The sequence below is a fragment of the Schistocerca gregaria genome, unplaced genomic scaffold (genome assembly GCF_023897955.1).
Source record: "Schistocerca gregaria isolate iqSchGreg1 unplaced genomic scaffold, iqSchGreg1.2 ptg000818l, whole genome shotgun sequence".
Classification (NCBI taxonomy): domain Eukaryota; kingdom Metazoa; phylum Arthropoda; class Insecta; order Orthoptera; family Acrididae; genus Schistocerca; species Schistocerca gregaria.
In genome coordinates this window covers 96,935-117,607 of record NW_026062185.1, presented here as the reverse complement: position 1 = coordinate 117,607, position 20,673 = coordinate 96,935, and the positions used below count along the sequence as shown (strand labels likewise).

The 20,673-nt window shown below is 48.9% G+C and overlaps 6 protein-coding genes, 1 long non-coding RNA gene and 2 other non-coding genes across 10 annotated transcripts; 3 read left to right on the top strand and 6 right to left on the bottom strand.

The window, feature by feature from the left end:
- Positions 1-84: 84 nt before the first annotated feature.
- On the bottom strand, positions 85-1,290 carry LOC126322553 (WD repeat-containing protein 82-like). The gene is made up of 2 exons (XM_049994415.1): positions 1,130-1,290; positions 85-1,046 (listed from the first exon to the last, which is right to left on the bottom strand). Exons 1-2 carry the CDS (start codon positions 1,201-1,203, stop codon positions 371-373), a joined length of 750 nt encoding a protein of 249 aa, XP_049850372.1. The 5' UTR covers positions 1,204-1,290; the 3' UTR covers positions 85-370.
- A 417-nt stretch (positions 1,291-1,707) lies between these two features.
- On the top strand, positions 1,708-2,216 carry LOC126322556 (uncharacterized). The gene is made up of 4 exons (XR_007559083.1): positions 1,708-1,794; positions 1,858-1,911; positions 1,990-2,059; positions 2,132-2,216. It is a non-coding gene; the product is annotated as an uncharacterized LOC126322556 (long non-coding RNA).
- Positions 2,217-2,399: 183 nt separating this feature from the next.
- On the bottom strand, positions 2,400-2,777 carry LOC126322614 (uncharacterized). Its single transcript, XM_049994494.1, has one exon. The coding sequence runs from the start codon at positions 2,775-2,777 to the stop codon at positions 2,400-2,402; it is 378 nt and encodes a 125-aa protein (XP_049850451.1).
- A 386-nt stretch (positions 2,778-3,163) lies between these two features.
- Positions 3,164-7,004, bottom strand: LOC126322546 (dynamin-like protein A). The gene is made up of 6 exons (XM_049994406.1): positions 6,763-7,004; positions 6,227-6,656; positions 6,040-6,152; positions 3,706-5,975; positions 3,476-3,630; positions 3,164-3,370 (listed from the first exon to the last, which is right to left on the bottom strand). The coding sequence occupies exons 1-4, from the start codon at positions 6,821-6,823 to the stop codon at positions 4,120-4,122; spliced, it is 2,460 nt and encodes an 819-aa protein (XP_049850363.1). The 5' UTR covers positions 6,824-7,004; the 3' UTR covers positions 3,164-3,370; positions 3,476-3,630; positions 3,706-4,119.
- Positions 7,005-7,464: 460 nt separating this feature from the next.
- On the bottom strand, positions 7,465-8,732 carry LOC126322552 (probable enoyl-CoA hydratase, mitochondrial). Its single transcript, XM_049994414.1, has 2 exons — positions 8,636-8,732; positions 7,465-8,558 (listed from the first exon to the last, which is right to left on the bottom strand). The coding sequence occupies exons 1-2, from the start codon at positions 8,715-8,717 to the stop codon at positions 7,777-7,779; spliced, it is 864 nt and encodes a 287-aa protein (XP_049850371.1). The 5' UTR covers positions 8,718-8,732; the 3' UTR covers positions 7,465-7,776.
- A 49-nt stretch (positions 8,733-8,781) lies between these two features.
- On the top strand, positions 8,782-14,279 carry LOC126322547 (uncharacterized). 2 transcript variants are annotated; one of them, XM_049994407.1, is made up of 6 exons: positions 8,782-8,981; positions 9,046-11,032; positions 11,113-11,220; positions 11,283-13,116; positions 13,214-13,336; positions 13,413-14,279. In XM_049994407.1, the coding sequence occupies exons 2-4, from the start codon at positions 10,850-10,852 to the stop codon at positions 12,975-12,977; spliced, it is 1,986 nt and encodes a 661-aa protein (XP_049850364.1). In that variant the 5' UTR covers positions 8,782-8,981; positions 9,046-10,849; the 3' UTR covers positions 12,978-13,116; positions 13,214-13,336; positions 13,413-14,279. The 2 variants fall into 2 exon arrangements, with proteins under 2 accessions (XP_049850364.1, XP_049850365.1); XM_049994408.1 differs by having other exon boundaries at positions 11,283-13,138.
- A 3,573-nt stretch (positions 14,280-17,852) lies between these two features.
- LOC126322613 (uncharacterized) lies at positions 17,853-19,494 on the top strand. The gene is made up of 2 exons (XM_049994493.1): positions 17,853-19,342; positions 19,406-19,494. Exon 1 carries the CDS (start codon positions 17,853-17,855, stop codon positions 19,089-19,091), a length of 1,239 nt encoding a protein of 412 aa, XP_049850450.1. The 3' UTR covers positions 19,092-19,342; positions 19,406-19,494.
- A 957-nt stretch (positions 19,495-20,451) lies between these two features.
- Positions 20,452-20,523, bottom strand: Trnar-ucg (transfer RNA arginine (anticodon UCG)). The gene has a single exon. It is a non-coding gene; the product is annotated as a tRNA-Arg (tRNA).
- A 73-nt stretch (positions 20,524-20,596) lies between these two features.
- Trnar-ucg (transfer RNA arginine (anticodon UCG)) lies at positions 20,597-20,668 on the bottom strand. Its single transcript has one exon. It is a non-coding gene; the product is annotated as a tRNA-Arg (tRNA).
- Positions 20,669-20,673: the final 5 nt, after the last annotated feature.

The following is a 20,673-nucleotide window of genomic DNA, read 5'->3' as shown; positions in this document are numbered from 1 at the left end:
GCTCCGTAGGGGGGAGCTTGAATCTGCGGGGGAGGAAGGGCAGACGAACGCGCGCGTAAGAGATTACATTTTTTTATTTGGGTTTTGTCGACAGAGGAGGAGGTGCGCGCCTATTGTGGCGCGCCGGACAGGGAGCGACGGCACGGATGTCTGAACGCCACCCTCCGAGGCCGGGCTCGTAGAGAACGGACGAGGAGTCTGGAGAGAAGGTAGTCGGAGAAAAACGGTCGAATACCACCAGACTTCGCGTTTCGTTTCAAAGGGGGGGGCACGTGGAATTGGTGTTTTTTTTTTTTTTTTGACCGGCGGTGACGGAGTCGCTTTCTGGATCGAGGGGGGGAGAGTCGTTCGTGACCCGACTTGTACCCCCTCACGCCTCGTCGCGAAGCTTGTTTTCGTCTGAGAGCCACATGGACAAATGGTTGCACGATGCGACCATGTTGAAGTATGCCGGGTTGAACTCGAGACAGCAAATCGGCCCCGGATGAATGTTGGTCCACTTGTGGACCAACTCTCCGGTCTCCATTTTCCAGCAATAGATGCTTCCCGTCTCTGTCCCCATCAAGACGTACTGGGAGTCCGGGGTGAAGCAGCCACCGAGGCGAGCGTCCAGAATGCGCCGATCTCGACTCGTTCGGAAGATGTGTCTTGTTTCTCCTGTAAACGCGTCTAAGACGTAAGCCGACCCATCGTTGTACATGATCATGACGAAGCAGCCACTGGGGTCGAACGTGCACGACGTGGCGTACAACTGCGCGGGCTCGATGGAAGAATTGGGCTCCAACGACTCGAGAATGGGAATGCAGAACTCGTCGAACGGACCCAGTCCGAGCTGCTTCAGGTTGAACAACTTCAATACGTTCGGGGGCGCCGTCAAGGCGAACAGAACGCCCATCGGATCGAACGCGACGCACGGCCTCGGCGTCGGGGCGTATCTGATCTTCGCCACGCACTCGGACACCCTGAGGTCCCAGAGGCGCACGGTGTTGTCCAGAGACCCGCTGATGACAGCGTCGTCAATCGGTGAAATGTCCATCGCACAGACACTTCGAAACAAAAAGTCAGCGCTTCTGCGAAGTACGCGCGGACGTGTGTGTGTGTGAGTATGTGTGAGAAACGGCGCTCGTACGGCTTCGAATGGCCTCTCAGGTACCGGAGGTGGCGGTTGTCGTGAAGCGACAAATAGCACAGCGTTCCCTGCATCTCCGTCACCGCGGAATACAGAATGGCGTTTTTGTGGTGCGTGAACTTGGCGTTGTCAGTTCCATAACTCTTGCTGTAAATCTTGTGAGTTTGACTAAGAAAAGGTCAGACTTCTTGATGGCCCGGCGTACACACACTTTCACACAAAAATACGTGCTCTGCGTCTCTAATGTCATATACGTTTAGAGCACCCATCGTCGATGACGAGACGAGCCAGTCTCCGGACTTGTAGTAGTCCAAACTGTTAATGGTCCCTGGCTGCAAGTTAGAAAAGCGTGGGGAAAACATATTAGCTATGCGAGCAACCACACCGAAAACCCCTCACGCTGTTTAGACGACCTCTGATACGACTTTCGCGATCGACAGACTCCTGATGGTTCTGTCGTCCAAGCGAACGGCATTCGGGTCCATTCAGCGGTTTCAAGGAACCAATCTCCTAACATTAACGAAAAAAAATTCTCAAAAAAAAAAAATTTTTTTTTTTCTTTCAAATCTATGAACCAACCTTCACCGACAACGACTCGGCTCTGCGATCTGCTACAGATCCAGGTATTGGAGGACAAGATGAAGCTCACCTCAATGCAGGCTGAAGTGCGTCCCTTTGCTTTAAACGTATGCCCCCTCGCTCCCAATGCTCATTCACCTGCGAGAAAGTTGAACGAACGACTGGTAGAATGCTCCGAGCTGAAAAGCCTCAAGCCCGGAAAAGTACGCGCGAGTGGAAAAAAATGAGTTGCAAAAAAAAAATTGTGGCACTGAAATTCGATCCGGTGTTCGAGAAAATAGAGCTGCTATCAAATGCGGGGTCGCATCTTGTTTCTAGCCGACGGAAAAAGTGTCTTAGCCTCGAAAAACGGTACGAACAGAAAAGACGTCGGAATGGCCTTGAACCCAAACCCCTCACCACCGAGATTCTGCACGCATGCAGCCAGTCTAGAAGCCCTACAGAAGGAAATCAAGAACACTGAACAAAACATACTGGCCGATCTGGCTCGCGCGGCCAAACTCGTGGAGTCCTCGAAACTTGATGTTTGAAACTTGATATCATTGTACCACGCTATACAAAAAGCCTATTAAAAAAATATTTATACACGCGCCCACAAACGTTTTTTAGCCAGACTGTGTAGTAGCATGCAATATTACACATACAAATCACCGTACACTTAGACAAGATTTTGTCACTTTGTATGAAGCGATTATTTTCGCTCTTCCTTCTTCCAGAAGCTTTTGATGGTGTCGAGGATGCCATCTCCATACAGATTCAGCTTGAGGAGGCCGATGAAGGTGAGAACGCATGCGACCCAGAGCAGGATGTTGCAGAGCCTCACGTAGGCTGAGGGAACGTAGTCCTCGATGACGTGGTGCATGTTGTAGAATGTGTGAACGGGGATGGCAAATCCGAGCACGAGATTGAGCGGCAGACTCAGAAAGGAGCTGGGGATCACAAGGCCTACGGGCAAGGTAGCTAATATGGTCAGGCTCGAGAGCTGGTAAAACTCCCAAGCGGCGTTCTTTCGAGTGGCGATATGTCGATGGACAGGAATGGAGCTCAGCTTCGAGCTCGTGCAGAACATCGCTGCGAGAAGGCGGAGAGGCGTCAGCAACAAACTCTTCGAAAGTCGGTATGCCTGTGCAAGGGGCCGAACGTACGAGATGTGTGGTATGCACGGAAGAGTTGAGGGACACTTTTTTGCAAGAGGGCAGAACGAAGAAACGGCAACGAGTCGAATTGATAAAGAGGATCCCTTCTGTATTTGAAGTGCTCTGAGAAGCTGGCGGAGGATTTACTAGGGGGCCTCAGATGTGCACCAGATAGCCTGGTGAGGGTAGTGCGAAGAGCGAAACCATGTAGCATAGGGCACTTTTATTCGAAACAAAAATAACTCGAAAAGAAATAGGGAGAAAAACGATATCGCAACCGCCACAAAAGAATGTGCAAGATGCAATAAAAAAAATAGAATTGAATGTTGATTGCTTTTTTATTGAGAGGCAAAAAAAATTTTTTTTGCAGAAGCTCAGGTCCCAGGGGGGATCGCGGGCGAGACGGGGCCGATAATTAATAGAATGTGGAGACGGCAGTGATGGTAGCGGTGGCCCCAAAGAGAGCATAAGTCCATCGGTCAAGTTCTTCGAGGCTGTTCAGTCCCCAGTGCGTGTTGTCCCAGACCTGAAAAGAAATAGAATAAAAAAATTTTGACAGGTACGGTGAGAAACAGAAACAAGCCAACGGATGGACGAAGGCCACATGAATGGGGACGATTGCATAACGTACGACATGTCTCAAGTTGGAAAGCAAGTTATATGATAGCGCAAATGAAAGAAGGGCCTTGCAAGGGAACAAAAGCACAGGGTGGGCCTTGATTAGGGCAATCACCAGAGGGACGGACTGTCCAGACACTATCGAGGCGACTGCGACGGCGCAGAACCCTGAGCACGCACCAAGGAAGATCTGTTAGAAAAAGAGGAGGTACACTGTAAAGACAGAAAAAAATGAAACAGTACCAGCAGAGATACCGACTCCGGTCGCTCGGTACATGATCGATGCAACAGCTGGAAGTGGGAATCGATAGATAGATACATGTGGAGAATAAACAGGGCGCTCCGTCATAGAAGAAGACTGAACAAGGCGCCGAGGCGTGCGCAACTGAAATGCACTTATCACGCCCTTGGTGGTCGCAGACGCATTTCGAAAAGAACGCGCAGAAGTTGCGACACAGCAGAACATGGTTTGCCAGAACGAGATTTTGGGTATGAGTGTACAAGTCTTTCTCTTATTATAGAGCCATTATTGTTTAAGTCAAGGAGCTTTTTTTTTTAGCAAAAAGTTTGTATTTGCCCTTTATGTATGCAAGTGTATGTTATTCGCCACATACATACACGTCATATGGCTTTTGTGATTTTTGTATTGCTTGTGTTTCACATTACCGAGGTTCGGCACAGCAAGGAATAGCTTAGGAAAAACTGCTTAGAAAGGTTCGAGAGCTCGTCTTCTTGTCGGGCCAGGACTTCTAGTTTCTTTTCTAGCTCCGCTTGCTCTTCTTCGAAGCCTGTTTTCATCGTGTCCAACCTGAAGTATTGTTCGAGTTGTTCGTCGGCGATATCGTTGATTGCCGCCTGTACGTATTTCCAGAGTTGTTTTTGGACGGGAACTAGCATGAAGTTGTAGAACTTTAGCATCACGTTCTTGGTGACTCGCTCGCGAACGTTTTTGAAAAGTTGGCTGGCAAGCTTAAAAACGGTGTTTTTGAGCTCTTCAGAGCTCATTTCTGTCCGATCTATGAGTATTTTGTTGTCTGAAAACTCGGTGAACTCCCAGAAAATGGTTTTGCTGCAATAGAACTCGCTGAGACAGTGCTCCTGACAGTCTTTAGAACATTGTTCGATGAACCTGTAAAACAGGTCTTTGAGCTGATTTTTGAAGTGGGGATACTGGTCGATGTCGGAGATCTTGGAGTGAGTGTCCATCAATTGCTTGCTCCCTCCCCGTTTGTCGTACAACATTCCCTCGGCAATACCGTGCAGCCGTCTAAGTACATATACGGCGCGTCTGCGGAGCTGGCTAATCAGCGGCAAAAACGTCTCTTTGGATTGGTGGTACGCCAAATCAGACGCCGCCCAGGCATAGTTGGGCATATTGCTAACCTTGTTTATGCTCGCCGCGGTTGCGACTTCGTCCATAGATATTTCTGAAATGTCTATTTGGTCGCAAACGGCCTTGAATTCGTTCAATAGACGCTCGAATTGTTGACCACCATACACGTGTGCGTTTCTGAATGGAATGCTTTGTGCTACTGGATCCAGGTGAACGATGTGATTGTAGGCGTCGATCCACTCGAAGTCGCCCAGAGCGGCCTTCTCTTCCTCGAGTGTCTGTCCATTTACGCCCGGGATACCTTCAGACGTGCCAACGATCAATTGGTCGACTGCCTGCAAAAAATCAAATGAGTACTTGTTCGCAACTTGACGCAGTTCCTTGACATTCAGCATTGACATCTGAACCTGGAAGTCCGCGATTTGCTGCTGAATGTCCTCCTTCTGTGTCTTCAGGGCATGGAGCAGCTCCGGAATGATGTCCCGGAAAGAATTCCAAATCAAATTTCTGACATGATTCGCCAACGCCTGAATGCCTATGTTGGACTTGAAACGATAATCGAACTGCAAAATATCCAAATCGTTCATGTCTCGACCGTGAATCTTCCTCAGCATCAACAGGTAATCTTCGTCTGTAAGCGATCGATACAACTTCGAGTTCAGAAGCGTCAAAAAGAATAACCGGTTGTTCAGCGTCGCACCCCAAAGATAACTGTTCAAACTTTGCACCGAAGTACAAGTTGTCAAATAAGAATGGAGCTTGGTGTAGACCAGAATCGTTCGCTTCAAATCCGGATCAATCTGTCTCATAAATTCTGTCATTCGCAGCCTAGAAAAATCAGCTACCTCTTCAACGCAAATAATTATGCGCTCAGGCGACTTGGCGATGTTCAAGATTGTCGAACACACCGCTTTGTAATCCGGGGATTCGGTCGGCGGAATCCCAGGCGTATCTATATATGTCACATTCATCACACATTTGTGTTCGTAAATAATCACAATTGGCTCCTGCGTCCACACCATCCTCTTCTCCAATTCAGAAGGCAACTCATTCAGCGTCAAGTGCATGTCCTGATTGACGTTGGGCAATGAAGAGTCGTGCCTCAAAGTGACCAACGGCTCCTCCTCGTAGGCAGGATTGTTGACCATTCGGAAATAAATAGGACGTTTGGTCGCTCCATCTGCGTTCGACGAAAAGTCAGGAGTTCTGCTCCCATATTAAAAGGCCGCCAATTTCTCACGTACTGAAATTTATAAAATTAAATCTACGTCTGACCAACGCCTCTAAGAGCGTGGATTTTCCGTGCGATCTCGGCCCTATCAACACAACTTCCGGAAACCGGAGAACCACGTTCAAACTAGGAAGACGCAAGGTACAGCGTTAAAAAAAACTGCCTCATTCGGCGAACGATACGGCAAGGCCAAAACGTACATTCTAGCGAAATTCCTCAAGGAACTGTAATTCTCGTAAAAAGACGCTGGAAAATTTTTGTACGTTTCAGTTTCGTCACAAAAATTCAGTTTCAGAAGTTCTAATTCATTATTCACTTCGATATTTTCCTCCACATCTCCTTGAACACGGGACTTCGCATCCTCTTGAACAGGGGACTTCGTATCCTCTTTCCTTTCTTTTTCTTTGCGCTTCCTGCGATCTTCGTCAGGCCTTGTTCTCTTCTCTCTGTCCTTCAGTTGTTTAGTATCTTTTTTGATAGTCCCCGGCGCAGCGGCGGTGTCAGGTAACTTTTTCACCCCCTGGGGATCGTTGACGCTCTGATTCGTTGCATTTATCGCCCTCTGAGGCTCTGCGTTGGCCGAAGATGCCGTAGATACATCTGTAGTCACGCTGTAATCACCAGATGTTCCTAGGCGCGAAAAAAAATTTGAAATTTGTCCTTTTACCGAAAAAGCTGAAACCGAACTATGTCCCAAAAATAAGCCGACGGTCAGAAGGCTAAAACCATTTCGTACCTGGAGAATCTTCGGTCTCAGAATGACCATAACTTTTTTTCCTGCTTTTCGTTTTAAACATACTGTAAATTCTTGCTAGCTATGTCAAAGTACACAAACACCAAAACAAGGTCGAGATAGAAGATTGTTAACGGATGAGGTTACAAACAAATAATTGACAGTATCACGCAAAATTCCCAACCGAGAATTAAGCAATCGAACTCTGACGAAAGCCAAATGATATATTCTTGTGAATGAAATTTGTCCTTTCTCAAACGATTCAAAATTTTAAAATAAACCTAGCAGATTACCCTATGTGCGACAAAACCTGGCAAGCTTCTCGCACTTTCAGCGCCCGCTCTCTGACGTCAAATTCAGTGTTTTGGCGGGGCACATACAGATTTAAGCCTTCTTTGAAAGTTGGTCTGTAAATAAAGCATGTATGGAGTGTATAACGTGCGCTATCGACTCCGTCTAACTGACAAGAGCTTCAAAAACCGCCAATGTGAGCATGTCGAGGGCTCTTAGCTGACTAAACACCGCACACGAGACCGACTAAAACAGCAAGCGAGGCGTTGATATGTCCACAGCCGGCTTGAAAAACCAGTAAAACCGCATACATCAATCCGATAGCTAGACGACTCAATGTAGAGGATATTGCCCTGAACGTCGTTTGGACATATTAAATTTGCTCTTTGGGTAGAGCGAGGAAGAGACTGCATGTGCTTGGTTAAGGTTTACATTTACTATATTGTTTTGAATCTGTGCACTGTTGAAGCTTCTTTTTCCCTCAGGCGCATTCAGAAAAACGAAGTGACAATTTTTGGCGGAATTTACGTCATTTACCCGTGCCAACACAATTTTGTAATTTTACGTTCCAAGGGCCATCTGTAAAGAAATGGCATACGTTCACGCGGGTGTGCTCTGGATATCGATCAAACATGCAAATAGACCCCTTATGTTTGCTGAGAGAGTTCTAAAATCAGGAAGGGACAGATTTTATATAGTATCAGAGTCACATTTGTACATGTGTACTTATTTGTTGCTCCAAACAGGTTCTCTTTTGCTCAAAAATGCATCCATGCCTTCTTTTCGATCTTGGGTAGAAAACGTGCTAAGAAATTGGCGCCTCTCGAACAACAGGCCCTCTGACAAGGACGTCTCATAGGCCCGATTGACGCACTCTTTAGCCATAGCAACGATTGGTTGAGAAAAGGACGCAATTTTCTCACCCAATGCAAGCGCTTCGCCAAGTAACTCGTCTTCTGCAACAATTCGACTCACCAACCCGTACTTCTCTGCAGTAGCAGCATCGATCAACTCTCCGGTCATACACATTTCCATAGTTTTGCTTTTCCCCAGAGCTCGAGCGAGACGTTGTGTTCCACCTAGCCCAGGAATTGTGCCAAGCTTGACTTCTGGCTGACCGAATTTTGCATTGTTTCCTGCCAACAGTATGTCACAGCACATGGCAAGTTCGAAGCCACCGCCAAGAGCAAAGCCATTTATTGCAGCTATGATGGGCTTTCGAATCTTACAAATTTCCTCCCACTTCTGAAAGTGGTAAAACGAGTGCGCTTCCAAAGGTGTTGCAGACAACGACATTGACTTTATGTCCGCACCTGCCGAAAATGCCTTTTTCGATCCGGTGATAACGATTGCGCCGATGTCTGGCGCGTCTTGACAATGGTTCAGCGCTTGATGAAGTTCTTTCACCAAATCCTGATTCAAAACGTTCAATTCTTTTGGGCGGTTTAATGTAATCAGGCCAGTATTTTTTTTTTTTTCGAAAATTATGTACTTGTACGAATGCTGCTCTAAAATGGCGTGTTTCAGTATGCAATGGATCGAGACAAATGGGACGGTGTACGGAGGTCGAATGTGTCGGACTTACCGACGTAGCTGCGCCTCGAGTTAGGGCATTTGATTATTGGGGTTCTCTTAGTCGAACAGAACGACCTGGAGATTTGAAACATTGAGAAGTGAGAAGATAAATTGGAAGAAAGTTTGATAGAAAAACAATTTTTTTTACTGTTTTGAAAACAGTTTTTGTTGAGTTCAAATGGGTTATTTCAGCCCCGATAGGCTTCGGAGACGGTCGAGATTTAGCGACCCTTGACAAGAATGGTAATTCCATGAGGCAAATAAGTCTCAAAGAACGAATCCAACTTGGCATTTGGAACACCAATATGCACTCAAATGCCATCGTGCTTGGCGATATAGACAATGACCCTCAGCGCGTACGTTTCGGATTCGCGGCGTACTTGCAGCAGTGCGGAGAATCCACTAATCTCATTCGTCCAGGACATAGAACTTGCGATTGGCAGCTTCAGAGGGGACGTTCATATTTTCAAGGGCCGACACAAGAAAATTTGGAGATATTCGTCTGGTCTTGGAAGCATAAGCTGCATGACGCTGGGAGACATAGTCGGAAATGGAAGGAATTCCTTAGTAGTGATTACGTGCGATGGGATGTGCCATGTGCTACAAGTTTCATGTCAAGAAACATCAAGGCCGGCGGAAGCGGGGGGTCATTCTGCGCGCTTCAAAAAGAGTGGAGATGGGGTAAAAATGCACGCGGCAACAGTTGATCTTGACTCGCCCAAACATGAGGAGAAGACTGCTGTCGTAGATAGCAATCAAGTGTTTAAAGCGAACGTTCGTCATGACAATGGATCCCCCAGCGAAATCAAAGAGATTTCGCCTGCCTCTCACCAGGAACCAAGTTTCCCGACTGATTCCCCGCGCCAATCCGAATCTGAGCATGACAAGTCGAGGGAGTTCGCAGAGTCTCGTAGCTGTTCGAATCGAGTCCTTCCCAGCTACCATTGGCCGATCGCCAGCGATGCGAGCTGCGCCACCATCCACGATGTCGACGAAGACGGTCAGAATGAATTGGTAATCGGATGCAACGACAAAACTGTGTACAGCTACACCGTGGTCAAGGTGTTGGAATCTTCTGGCCGAGAAACGCTCAAACTCCGTCAAAAAAACAAATGGCGTCTATTTAACCTGATCAGTTCTTTGGATATTTTTTATGACAATTCTCAACATGTCAACCTATTGGTTTCACAACAAGGCGAGTATTACGTTATCATCGATCATAAGGGAAATATACAGCACAGAAAAATCGATGTTTTAGAGCCAATAGACAGCAAAAAGGACAATCTCAACGCCAACATCGTCGATCCACCTGTTGAAATTGCCTGCATACAGTCGTCTTCTACGCCTCAACGCAGCCCAGATGGCTCTGTTCAAAGTTCCCCGTTGCTCGCAATGGCCAGTCTAGACGGTCGCGTGAAGCTCGAGCAAAATGGAAAAGTAATATGGGAAAAACGCCTCTATCAGACATTGCTTGGCCTTCGCATTTGCGATCTGATCGGAGATGGCCGCCCGGAAGTTATAGTGTGTACATGGAGCGGAAGAGTGTTCATATTTGATTTGGAAGGGAATGAAGTCGAAGTTCAGCTCGAGGACAACGCGGAAGCAAACTGCAAAACTCAACATCACCATGTTGTACGCGCCTTTATCGCGGGTAACTATTCAATTGACGCCGGAAAAGCTGTTCCGTGCCTTATTCACGTCGCCTCCGAAGTGATCATTCACCACAATTTAGGCATCCGCTCGATTCCTATGTACGATCTGATCTCGGTGACAAACGACGAAATTCAAAAATATGACAACCTGAAACGCGATATCAACTTCTCTGAATGGAACGGCAAAGAACAAGCTGCTTTTGTTCAATTTCTCTTGTACAGCGATATTTTTAGTAGCGCCTTGAAAACATACAAAGCTCAGCCGAAAAGAACTGAGGAACACCCCCATTCTCGCGAAGACGTAGGCGCTGACAAACAACATCCCTAGCCGAAAAGCCTCACTCTGCACGCAGTTTCATGGGCGCTCTTAAAACTAGTCAATTAAAAACCGAATTGAAAATTTAACGGTTATTTTAACGAATGCAATATAGAAACCTTCATAGTTAAACGTTTTTAGAAACATTTTTTACTGGAGTCTGAACGCCTCTAGTTGCTAGAGTGGTCTGTTCCGTGATCTATCCCTCATCTTTGTCTAGACAGCAGTTCTATGAATAGCGGTATTTTATCAAAAAATGTACCTGGCGGACCTATGTAGCAGCAAAGACCCACCGGTTACTCAAAATTTAGCTGCTCCAGAAGGTCCGTCTAAGAGTGGCCTACCTCCAGATGAGAGGCCTAGCATTGTTCTGGACGTTAAGCAGTCGGATGGATCTACTTTGCCAGAGAAATTCTACCTAGGGCCCGTCCTTGGAAAAGTACGACGACATCCAGTTCATACAAAGTTTACAATTTCAGTCAATACACAATATACGTTCGACTGCTAACTTATTCTAAGGGCGCGTATGCATTATGCATGGAGGTCACAAATTCAAAAACCAACAGTGTTTACGCCTGCAAGATGTACAGCCGATCAAAGCTGGCTACCCCGACCTCAAAGGATAGAGTATGCCACATTTTTTTCAAACAGAATAGATGATTTTCGTGCCTTGCTAACAACTATTCAAGGTGTTGAGAGAGCTTCGTATACATCAAGGTCTTCGTCATCAGCATATTGTAAAATTTTTTTTTTGGGGACTAAATGCCGAAAGTATTTATTTTATATTAGAAAAATGCAATAACAACAGTTTGAGGCGCCTGCTTAGCGTTCGAAAAATTCTAAATGAAAGCGAGGCTAGATACTTCCTTCGCCAGTTGCTCCTGGCAGTCAACTTCCTTCATCAAAAAAGAATATGTCACCGAGACTTGAAGCTGGACAATATTTTCTTGCACGACATGACAGTTAAGTTAGGAGATTTTGGATTTTCTATTATACTAAGAAACGGGGAAATGACTAAAACGTTCTGTGGCACGCCAAATTACATTGCTCCGGAGGTTTTGAATTCGCTTGAGTACAGCCTGCCCATAGATGTTTGGGCAATTGGCGTCATTTTGTACTCGATGCTCTACGGAAAGGGTCCCTTTGAGATGAAGACGGCAAAGGAGACTTACCTTAGGATCAAAAGTAACAAGTACAGTTTTTCAGGCAAAACTGATGTGTCAGAAGAGGCCAAAAATCTGATCAAGTCTTGCCTTGACCCAGACCCAGCCAGGAGGCCTCTTTGTTCAGACATTCTCTTGCATCCGTTTCTCACAAAATTTGGCGTCCCTAAATCGGTTCCTTTGGTGCAGTTGAACCAGCTGGGGCCCAGCAAAGTCAGAAGGCCGCTCACAGACATTGCCAACATTTGTTCTGCGGACAAAAATGACCCTTGTCAAGAACGTCCACATAAAAAAAAGTTTTTGGACCAAAACTTGTGCACACCCAAACAAGCGCATCAGACTGCAGTCAAACCAGTTCCTGTAGAGAAGAAATGCTCTGTCCGTGCGCATCGTCCTGTTACGTGTACACCATGGAGCCGATCTACTTACGACGAGAATATCAAGCGTATTTACAACAGGATTCAGAAAATTATTAGTTATGCTGAGTCGTTATCGCCCGGTACCACCGAAGTCAACGAGCAGTCGCCAGAGAAAGAATCTGATAATTCTGACATACTGAAAAGGCATCTTTATTTTGGGCACCATTGGATCGTGAAGTGGGTTGATTATTCTCAGAAATTTGGTATTGGATATCAACTTTGCAACGGCACAAAGGGTATAAAGCTCAAAGATCACACGTCTATTACGGATCATCCAGATAAGCAAACCATAGTCTACACAAAATTTGCAAATAGAACGTCGTCGTCTGGAGCAGGGAACTTATTGATAAGAGAGACTTTAGACGTGACACAAGACCAGTCGTCTGAGCATTCTGAGTCGATCAAAATGCGCGCTCGTCTTTTGGCAATTTTCTCTTCTTATATGTCCAATCTTCCATTTAGCAGTGGTCTAGAAATTCAGTGTAAGGGTTCATCTGGAACTCAGGTGCCCGAAGTTAGCCTTTTGGGGTGGACCAAGAGCACGCAAGCAATTTGCTTTATCCTTACTAACTATACTGTGCAAGTAAACTTCTTTGATCATGTGAAGATAGTGTTAAGCTTGCCGGATTTGGAGAAGGATCCCTTCGGCATTGAAGTCATTACTTTAGTACAAGAGGGAGGAGTCGTTCATAGTCACGTAGTGGACAGCTTTATTAAGAAAGGCCTGATTACTCCGGAAGTAGCGAAGAGGTTGCACTTAGTCTCCAGTTTGCTTATGCAGTGCTCTGTCGGAGACAGTTAGAATCGGGGGTCGTTGAATGCACAGAGAAGGTACGACGTGTGCATGCACCAAGTGATTGGTAGGGTTTGTAGAGTACTAGAACAAGAGAGAACTTTTTACGGATTTGTATACGAAAGGGGACAAGGTTTTTTCCTCCTGTGTACGTGGGCAGGTGGTTCGAGGTGAGTTTTTTGCTTTTGGATACGTGCATAACAGCGACATACAAAACGACTGATAGTTTGCGTTTTTTTTTACAGGTCCGAATTGTTTTTTATTTGATTCGTTGATAGCAGATGCGCTTTTATCATGTTCAGAGCAGCTGGTCCGGGTTTCCCTCTTACCTTTTGGATTTCACTTGGCGCGACGTGTATAGGAATATTGTGCGTGCAGCGTGAGGAGGATACTGCAAGTTCGCTTGTTTTGGTTGCTTATTCATTTTCTTTTTTTTCTTTGAAGGTGGAGTTGGGTGTTTGACTACGATGGCAGGTTTTCAAAGTGCTTCATAGACCGTTTTGACGTTTCTATTCCCCAAGCAGGGAGGATGGCGTCGGTTATTCTTTCTGTATGCACTCGTTTATTGATTTTTTCATTGTACGGTATATTGGTGTTGATGGACACAAAGAATCTATACAAGGTGGCATTGGTCTCCAACTTTTCGATATCCTATTACTACTTGGTTTTCGTTTTGAGGTATTTTCATGGCGATTATACCTGTTCCAGAAGAGGGAAGCCGAACGGTATTTCTGGTCATTTTTTCTTTTACGTGTTTGAAGTTTGGACGCTGTTGTTATTATCAGGTACGCCCGAGACATGTAGCGAGCGGTGTTATCAGGATGGAGATACGGCTTCTAGAGTTGGCGCAAGCAAAGTGGACAGGGCTGTTCTGGAAAGAGCAGAGACAAAGAGAAATGCATGCTCGACAGAGGAGAGTCGCAGAGCGAGTGACTGCTGGGGCGAAAGTTTGAACAATGTTAGTGATAGGGGAAGGAGTGTCTATTGCAACGTGTTTCGTCCTTGTTCGCAATTGGGAAAAATGTATAGTTTTCTGTATTTATCGTTTGTCGTTCTAAGTTCAGCTGTGTTATTTAGAACATGGAGATATGGGTTTCATTCGCTAGATCAGATTTTGAATGGCGTATTCTTTGGCTTGATAGGACACGTTGCATGTGCCAAGTTGCTCTTTTATTCTAGATCTTGGATAACTGCTGGTGGTCAGGCGGACCGTTTTAGCTGGGGTCGCTACAAAAAAAACGGCTTTTTTTGGATTTATTCTCTGATTTGTTTCATTCTTTATTGGATTCACAGCGTTCTTTCGAAGATTAACTGGTTTGATCTCGCCATTTTACTGGTTTCATGGGCGAAGTTACTTTGCAGTTAAGAGAAGAGCGTTGGGTATTTTCGATACCGTGCGCGTCGTGGTGATGGCATTTTGTATAGGAAGCCAATTGCGTGTGTGTGTTGTGTATGCCGCACGCACGCGACATGTACATGGTATACACGTATTATCTTTTTCGAGTGCACAAGTAGGTTCAATTGTTTTGCTCGAGGCGTTTTGGGGGTAATATCAAGTGGTTGCGGGCGAACGGTTTTGGCGCGGCGTTTTTTTCCTTGTGCCTTCCGTCTCCACGAGGGTCTCGCTCTGCGCCGGAGGTTTGCTTCGCGAGGTCTTTTTGTCTTTCGTGGCGCGCGTTGACGCTGAATGGGGGGGTTTTTGTTCGCGCGAGAGACGTGCGTCTCTATAGTCGAAATTGGCCGATTTTTTTGATTGTTTGTGGGTTTCTCTGAGCATGAGCGATTCGCGTGGGTTCGGAGGCGACACGAAGTTGCGTTCAAGAGGTTGAGGCCGTCGAACGCTGCAGCGGCTTCGTAGGGTGCATTTTGTCTGAGGAGGTGTGTACGAGAAGAATTTCGTGCGCCTAGGCGAGAGCTTTTACGGCCGTCGCTGAATTGAGAGAGGGGGCATTTTGGAGGATATTGTGATGTGAAGAAAAGGCGTCCGTGCTACGTTTCCTGCAGCGCATTTTTTTTTAGCATGAAGAGGCATCGAAGACGTTTTATTCCGGAGTGCGGTAAGTGGCTTTAGAGCGCGTGAGGTTTAGACTTGCTCGCGTTCGTTCGTCCTTTGATTGGGTGCGTTTGTCTCGGCGCGATTGAAAAAAAGTTTCGGTCGGTGTGTGAGAGCACACGGTGGCACGAAAGAGTCGAAATTGAAAAATGCGTTTGATGATTTTGACGTATTTGCTTTTTGAAAAAGGAGCGTTTTTGGTGTTGGTTGGTGAGGGTCCTTTTCCGTGCGCTCGGGGCACCAGAGGGTTTTGCGATTTGAATGGGCGGTGCGATCTGGAGCGCCGTGCGTTGAGGATGGACGTGGTCTTGCAGTTTGAAGAAATTAAGTAGCCGAAATTAGGAAAAAAAATTTAGTTGTTCTCATATCAGCGACTGAAGCATTGCTGTTTTTGCTTTTGTTTCTGTGCGCGTGAAGAACCACATGGTAGAGCTCAAGTACGTTTCTGACGCGATGGTGTGCATTGATTTGTGTTGTGACTGACGTGTGCAGCGAGCGAACCTCAGCAAAAGCCCCTGCGAAAGATTGCACGAACAGAAGGTTTAGAATTTTCGTGGACGAGGTAGCTTCTCTTCGCTCGTAAAGCGCCCTTTTGTGAGATAAAGACATGGGGAATACGCTCAACAAAAAGGAGCCTAAAAAAAAGTGTCTGTTAGACAACAGCGTATGGAACAGTCAGGAGCGGCTCAACTTGGAAGACCGGGGTATTTCTGCTTTAGACGACGCTGTGCTTTTTACGTCGTTGAAGTGGTTGAATTTATCTCGAAATGATTTCAAAGAACTGCCGGATGTTGTTTGCCAGTTGGTCGACATTGAGGTGCTGAAGCTGGTGGGGAACCAGCTGGTGGAGTTGCCATTTTCTTTGAGTAGACTGAAGAACTTGACGGTGATTGACTTGAGCAAGAACATGATATCTTCGTTTCCTGAAGTTATATGCGAGTTGACCAAGCTGCAGGACCTGAGCATTCAGTACAACAGGTTGACAGAAGTACGCGTGCCGCACCAAAAGAGCGTTTTGCAGTTTTTCGCGCCTCTCACGCAGCGGAAGCTTGGTAGGTGGAGCGATCACGTGGGGTGCAGGTTTTTTTTTTGCTAGGGGTGGCGGCGTGGGCGTCATGTTCTGACACCGGTTTTTTTTGTGGACAGATTCCTGAGAGTTTGGGAAATTTGAGAGAGTTGAAAAACCTCAATTTATATGTCAATAAAATTGAAGCGATTCACACGGACTGGTCGAGGCTTTCGGGGCTCGTTTCTCTGGACTTGTCGCACAACCGGTTTTGCGGCGTCGAGCAGGTGGGGGAGGGGTTGCAGCGCCGAGTGTTTGACCCGAACGTGCTTGGTTACAATTTTTCGTCGTTGACAGTTCTCGACGCGCTTGGTTTGTGTGGAAACGGTTTGTACCGGCTGCCGGTGCCGATTTCGTGCTTGAGGGGGTTGAGGTGCTTGGACCTGCGCTTCAACCGCATTGCGGTGTTGCCGGTGGCGATGTACAGGATGAGGAACTTGAGGTCGCTGAGGTTGCAGCAGAACTGCGTGGAGGAGATATGGCCGATTTGCGAGTTGGCGAGTTTGGAGGAGCTTGGTTTGGTACAGAATCGGATTAGAGTGATTCCGGAGCAGATAAGCAAGTTGCGTTCGATCAAGACGTTGCTGCTGGGACAGAATTTGATAGGGAGGTTGCCGGAGACGTTTGGGAGTTTGGGGACGTTGAGGGATTTGGACCTGTCGTACAACAGGTTGGAGGAGTTGCCGAGGTCGTTTTCGAGGTTGAGTCAGTTGGCGTTGTTGAGTTTGGAGTACAACAGGATAACGAGGTTGAGCCAGGATTTGGGGTTGAGTTCTCTGATATACTTGCACTTGAGTTACAACAGGTTGTGTTTTTTGCCGCCGCTGAGGAACTTGAGGTCGGTGGTGAGGTTGGAGTTGAGCGAGAACAGTTTGTCGGTGAGGATGGACAGGGTGTGCCAGTCGACGTCGCTGTGCAGTTTGGATTTGGGGGGGAATTGCATGACGAGCGACCAGTTGGTGGTGGGTCCGTCGCAGGGGAGTTTGCAGGTGTTGAATTTGTTTGACAACAGGTTGGAGAGGTTGCCGAGGGAGTTCGTGGAGGGGTTGGCGAGTTTGGAGACGTTGGACGTGTCGTACCAGGGGAGGGAGGGGGGGGGGGGGAGGGGGTGCCGGAGATAAGGGGGCAGGTGTCGAGGTTGGGGTGGTTGAGGGGGTTGATGGAGTTGAGGTTGGACGGGTTGGGGTTGAAGGAGTTGCCGGAGTTGAGCGTGCCGTCGTTGAGGACGTTGAGCGTGTCGGACAACAACATAGAGAGGTTTGACGCGAGGGCGTTGGCTGGGTCGTCGTCGCTGGAGATTTTGTGGGCGGGTTGCAACGGGATAAGGAGCGTGAGTGGGATGGGTTGTTTGGGGAGGTTGAGGGAGTTGGACATGAGTCACAACGAGATAGCGTCGTTGGAGGAGGGGTTTGAGCAGTTGACGAATTTGCAGGATTTGGACGTGAGTGGAAACAGGTTGAGGAGGTTGTGCTGCGCGACGTTCAAGAGGTTGACGCAGTTGAAGGTGTCGTTCAACGAGTTGAGGGGGGGGGGGTTGAGGACGAGGGAGAGCGAGGCGTTGTGGGTGTCGGCGAGCAGGACGGTGGGGGGGGAGAGGAGGAGGGACATAGGGAGCGTGTTGAGGTGGCCGTTGGCGTGGATTCAGGAGGAGGTGTGCGCGAGGAGGGCGGGGGTGGAGGTGGCGAGCGCGGAGTGGGCGGAGGAGCCGTGGAGTTACCAGAGGGGGGGGAGGTCGCCGTATTGGAGGGTGATGGGGTGGTCCCAGATGAGGGGGAGGAGGCCGGAGATGCAGGACACGATTTCGGTGCTGCCGTACGCGTGGAAGGAGGACGGGAGGAGGATGGTGGTGTTGGGGATGTTTGATGGACACGGGAGTTGCCAGTCGTCGCAGGTGGTGGCGGAGAGTTTGGAGGGGTTGATTAATGCGACGACGCAGAGGAGGAGGTCGAGGAGCGAGGCGGAGTTTCACAGGAACATGATGTGGTGCAGCGACCAGGAGATATGCGTGATGTTTCAGAAGATATATTGGAAGTTGCAGGTGAGGTTGGACAGGATGTACGCGCAGCAGCCGGCGCCGAGGTTGGACATGGGGACGGCGGCGTCGATAGTGTTGGTGTGCGAGGGGAGGGGGGAGGGCGGCGCGGTGGCGGAGAGGGGGGTGGTGGGAAGGAGGGGGACGGTTGGGAGGCGGTCGATGCTCGACGTGGAGCGTGGAGGGGGAGAGCGAGAGAGGGGGCGGAGGAGGAGCAATTCGTGCGGAGCGGCGAGGGAGGGGAGGTCGGCGTCTGGTTCGCGCGAGGGGGCGAGTGGTGCGATGAGCGGCGGTCGAGATGTGGTTTGTACGGCGGACTTGGTGGATTCGGTGTGTGAGGATAACTACGCGAGCGGATGCCACCGGTTCTCGAACAACCTGAACCCGATAAACGAGAGGCAGGGGCCGATCCCGAAGGAGAAGCCCCGGATCAAGACGAGCGACGCGTCCAACTCGTCCTCGAGTGGTGGCGAGCGGCGAGCTCCGGACGAGCGCACGTTGCTGGTGGTGACGAACTGCGGGGACCAGCGGGTCGTGTTGTACAACGGAGATGAGTCCGCATACCTACAAACCAGCGACCACAAGCCCGGCTGCGAGCAGGAGAGGATGCGAATCTACCGAGAAGGCGGCTTCGTGGCGGAAAACCGCCGCTCCTGCGGCATCCTCGCCCTGTCTCGCTCCCTGGGAGACTCCTCGCTGCAGCCGTACGTCACGTATCAACCAGATATACATGTATATAGAATTGAGCCCCACAAGGACGCATTCGTCATCATCGCGTGCGACGGGATCTGGGACGTGATGAGCTCCCGCAAAGCGATCCAAATCGCCAAGCGCGACCTGGGCCTGCCCGACTTTCCCTGTCGCGCCGCTGCGCGCATCCGCAACTACGCCTACTCGCTGAACTCGAGCGACAACCTCTCGGTCATCGTGTACAAGCTCGGGCGCGAGCGGCAGGGGCACGCCCGCACGTGAGGCCCTCTCGGTCGCCCTTGTTTTTTTTTTTGTTTTTTGTTTTTTTTTTTTGGAGACCGCTCTCCCGTCTCGGTACACAATTCTCGGCCCCTCTAGCGCCTCGCATGCGAAGGCCGTCCGCGCCCCTCGCTCGTCTCGTTGCGCCTCTCTCGCCCCCGCCTCGCCCGTCTCGGCGCGCCCCCCCCCCTACCCGAGCGGCCCACCGCAGAGCACGCGATCCAGTCGACATGCACCGACCCCGCCAAGTCAAGGTATCGAAAAAAACTGTCAAACGCGAGCGAACGCGCGCCCCCCTCTAACCCCCCACCCACCAGCCCACCGTCGTCTTCGTTTTAGGAGGGCCCGGGTCCGGCAAGGGAACCCAGTGCAGCTACGCGGCCAAAGACTGCGTCGACTTCGAACACGTCTCCGCCGGCGAACTGCTGCGCCTAGAAGCGCTCTCGGACTCCCCTCGCGGCGAAATGAGTACGTCTCCGAGGCTCTCGCGCCGCGAACCCCCGAACGCCTAACTTCTCCCCCAAGTCTCCAAACTGCTCAAAGAAGGCGGAATCGTACCCAGCCGAATCACCGTCACCCTTCTAGAACGCGCCATACAAAACAACAAAAAGTCTTTCTTTTTGATAGACGGATTTCCCAGAAACCGAGAAAATAACGTGTTTTGGGAGTCAGTGGTAGGTGACGATTATCTCCCTCCTGACGCGTCATTTTTCATTTTTCATATTTTTTTTCCCCCCCCCCCCCCCCGCCTCGCGCGTTGACGCCCGCCCTATTCGCAGATGTCCCAGAAGGTCGACGTCCCCCTGGTCCTGTACTACGACTGTCCCACTTCCGTCATGGAGAACCGCCTGCTGCAGCGCGGAGAATCCAGCAACCGCACGGACGACAACATCTCGAGCATCAAAAAGCGATTTCTGACGTTCGAAACGGAAACGCTTCCCGTCGTCGGCGACTACGAAAGACGAGGCAAGCTCGTCAGAGTGCGTCTCCCTCTGCGTTCCAACCCCCGTATCGCGCAATCCGAGCCTGATTCCCTTTTTTTTTTTCCAGATCAACGCAGATCGCCCCCCAGACGTGGTGTACCAAGACACTCGAGCCGCCCTCGCCAGACTGACGAACTCGGCAGGCGCGCGCGTCTAGCCGCGAGGAAAAACGGACGAATGACATGTGAAACGGCCAATTCCCACAATAAAAGCGATCACGAAACCTCCTGTTTTCAGTGTAGCGCGCTCCACGATAACAGATAAACGGCCATGTTTTTTTTTTTTTGTATCTTTGTGTGTCGTCGAAGAGGGGCCGTCGACTGGGCAGAGTCCAGGGGGCCAATCAAAAAAAAAAAAAAATTCAAAAAATATAAGTGCGAAGCCCATTGCGGGGGTCGAACCCGCGACCTTCAGATTCGAAGTCTGCTGCGCTACCACTGCGCTAAACGGGCGCTTTCTTAGTAGTACTGTCGCAATACAACAAAAAAAATATCGCATCTGGCGGAATCAAAAATAAAAATACAAAGCCCATTGCGGGGGTCGAACCCACGACCTTCAGATTCGAAGTCTGCTGCGCTACCACTGCGCTAAACGGGCACTTT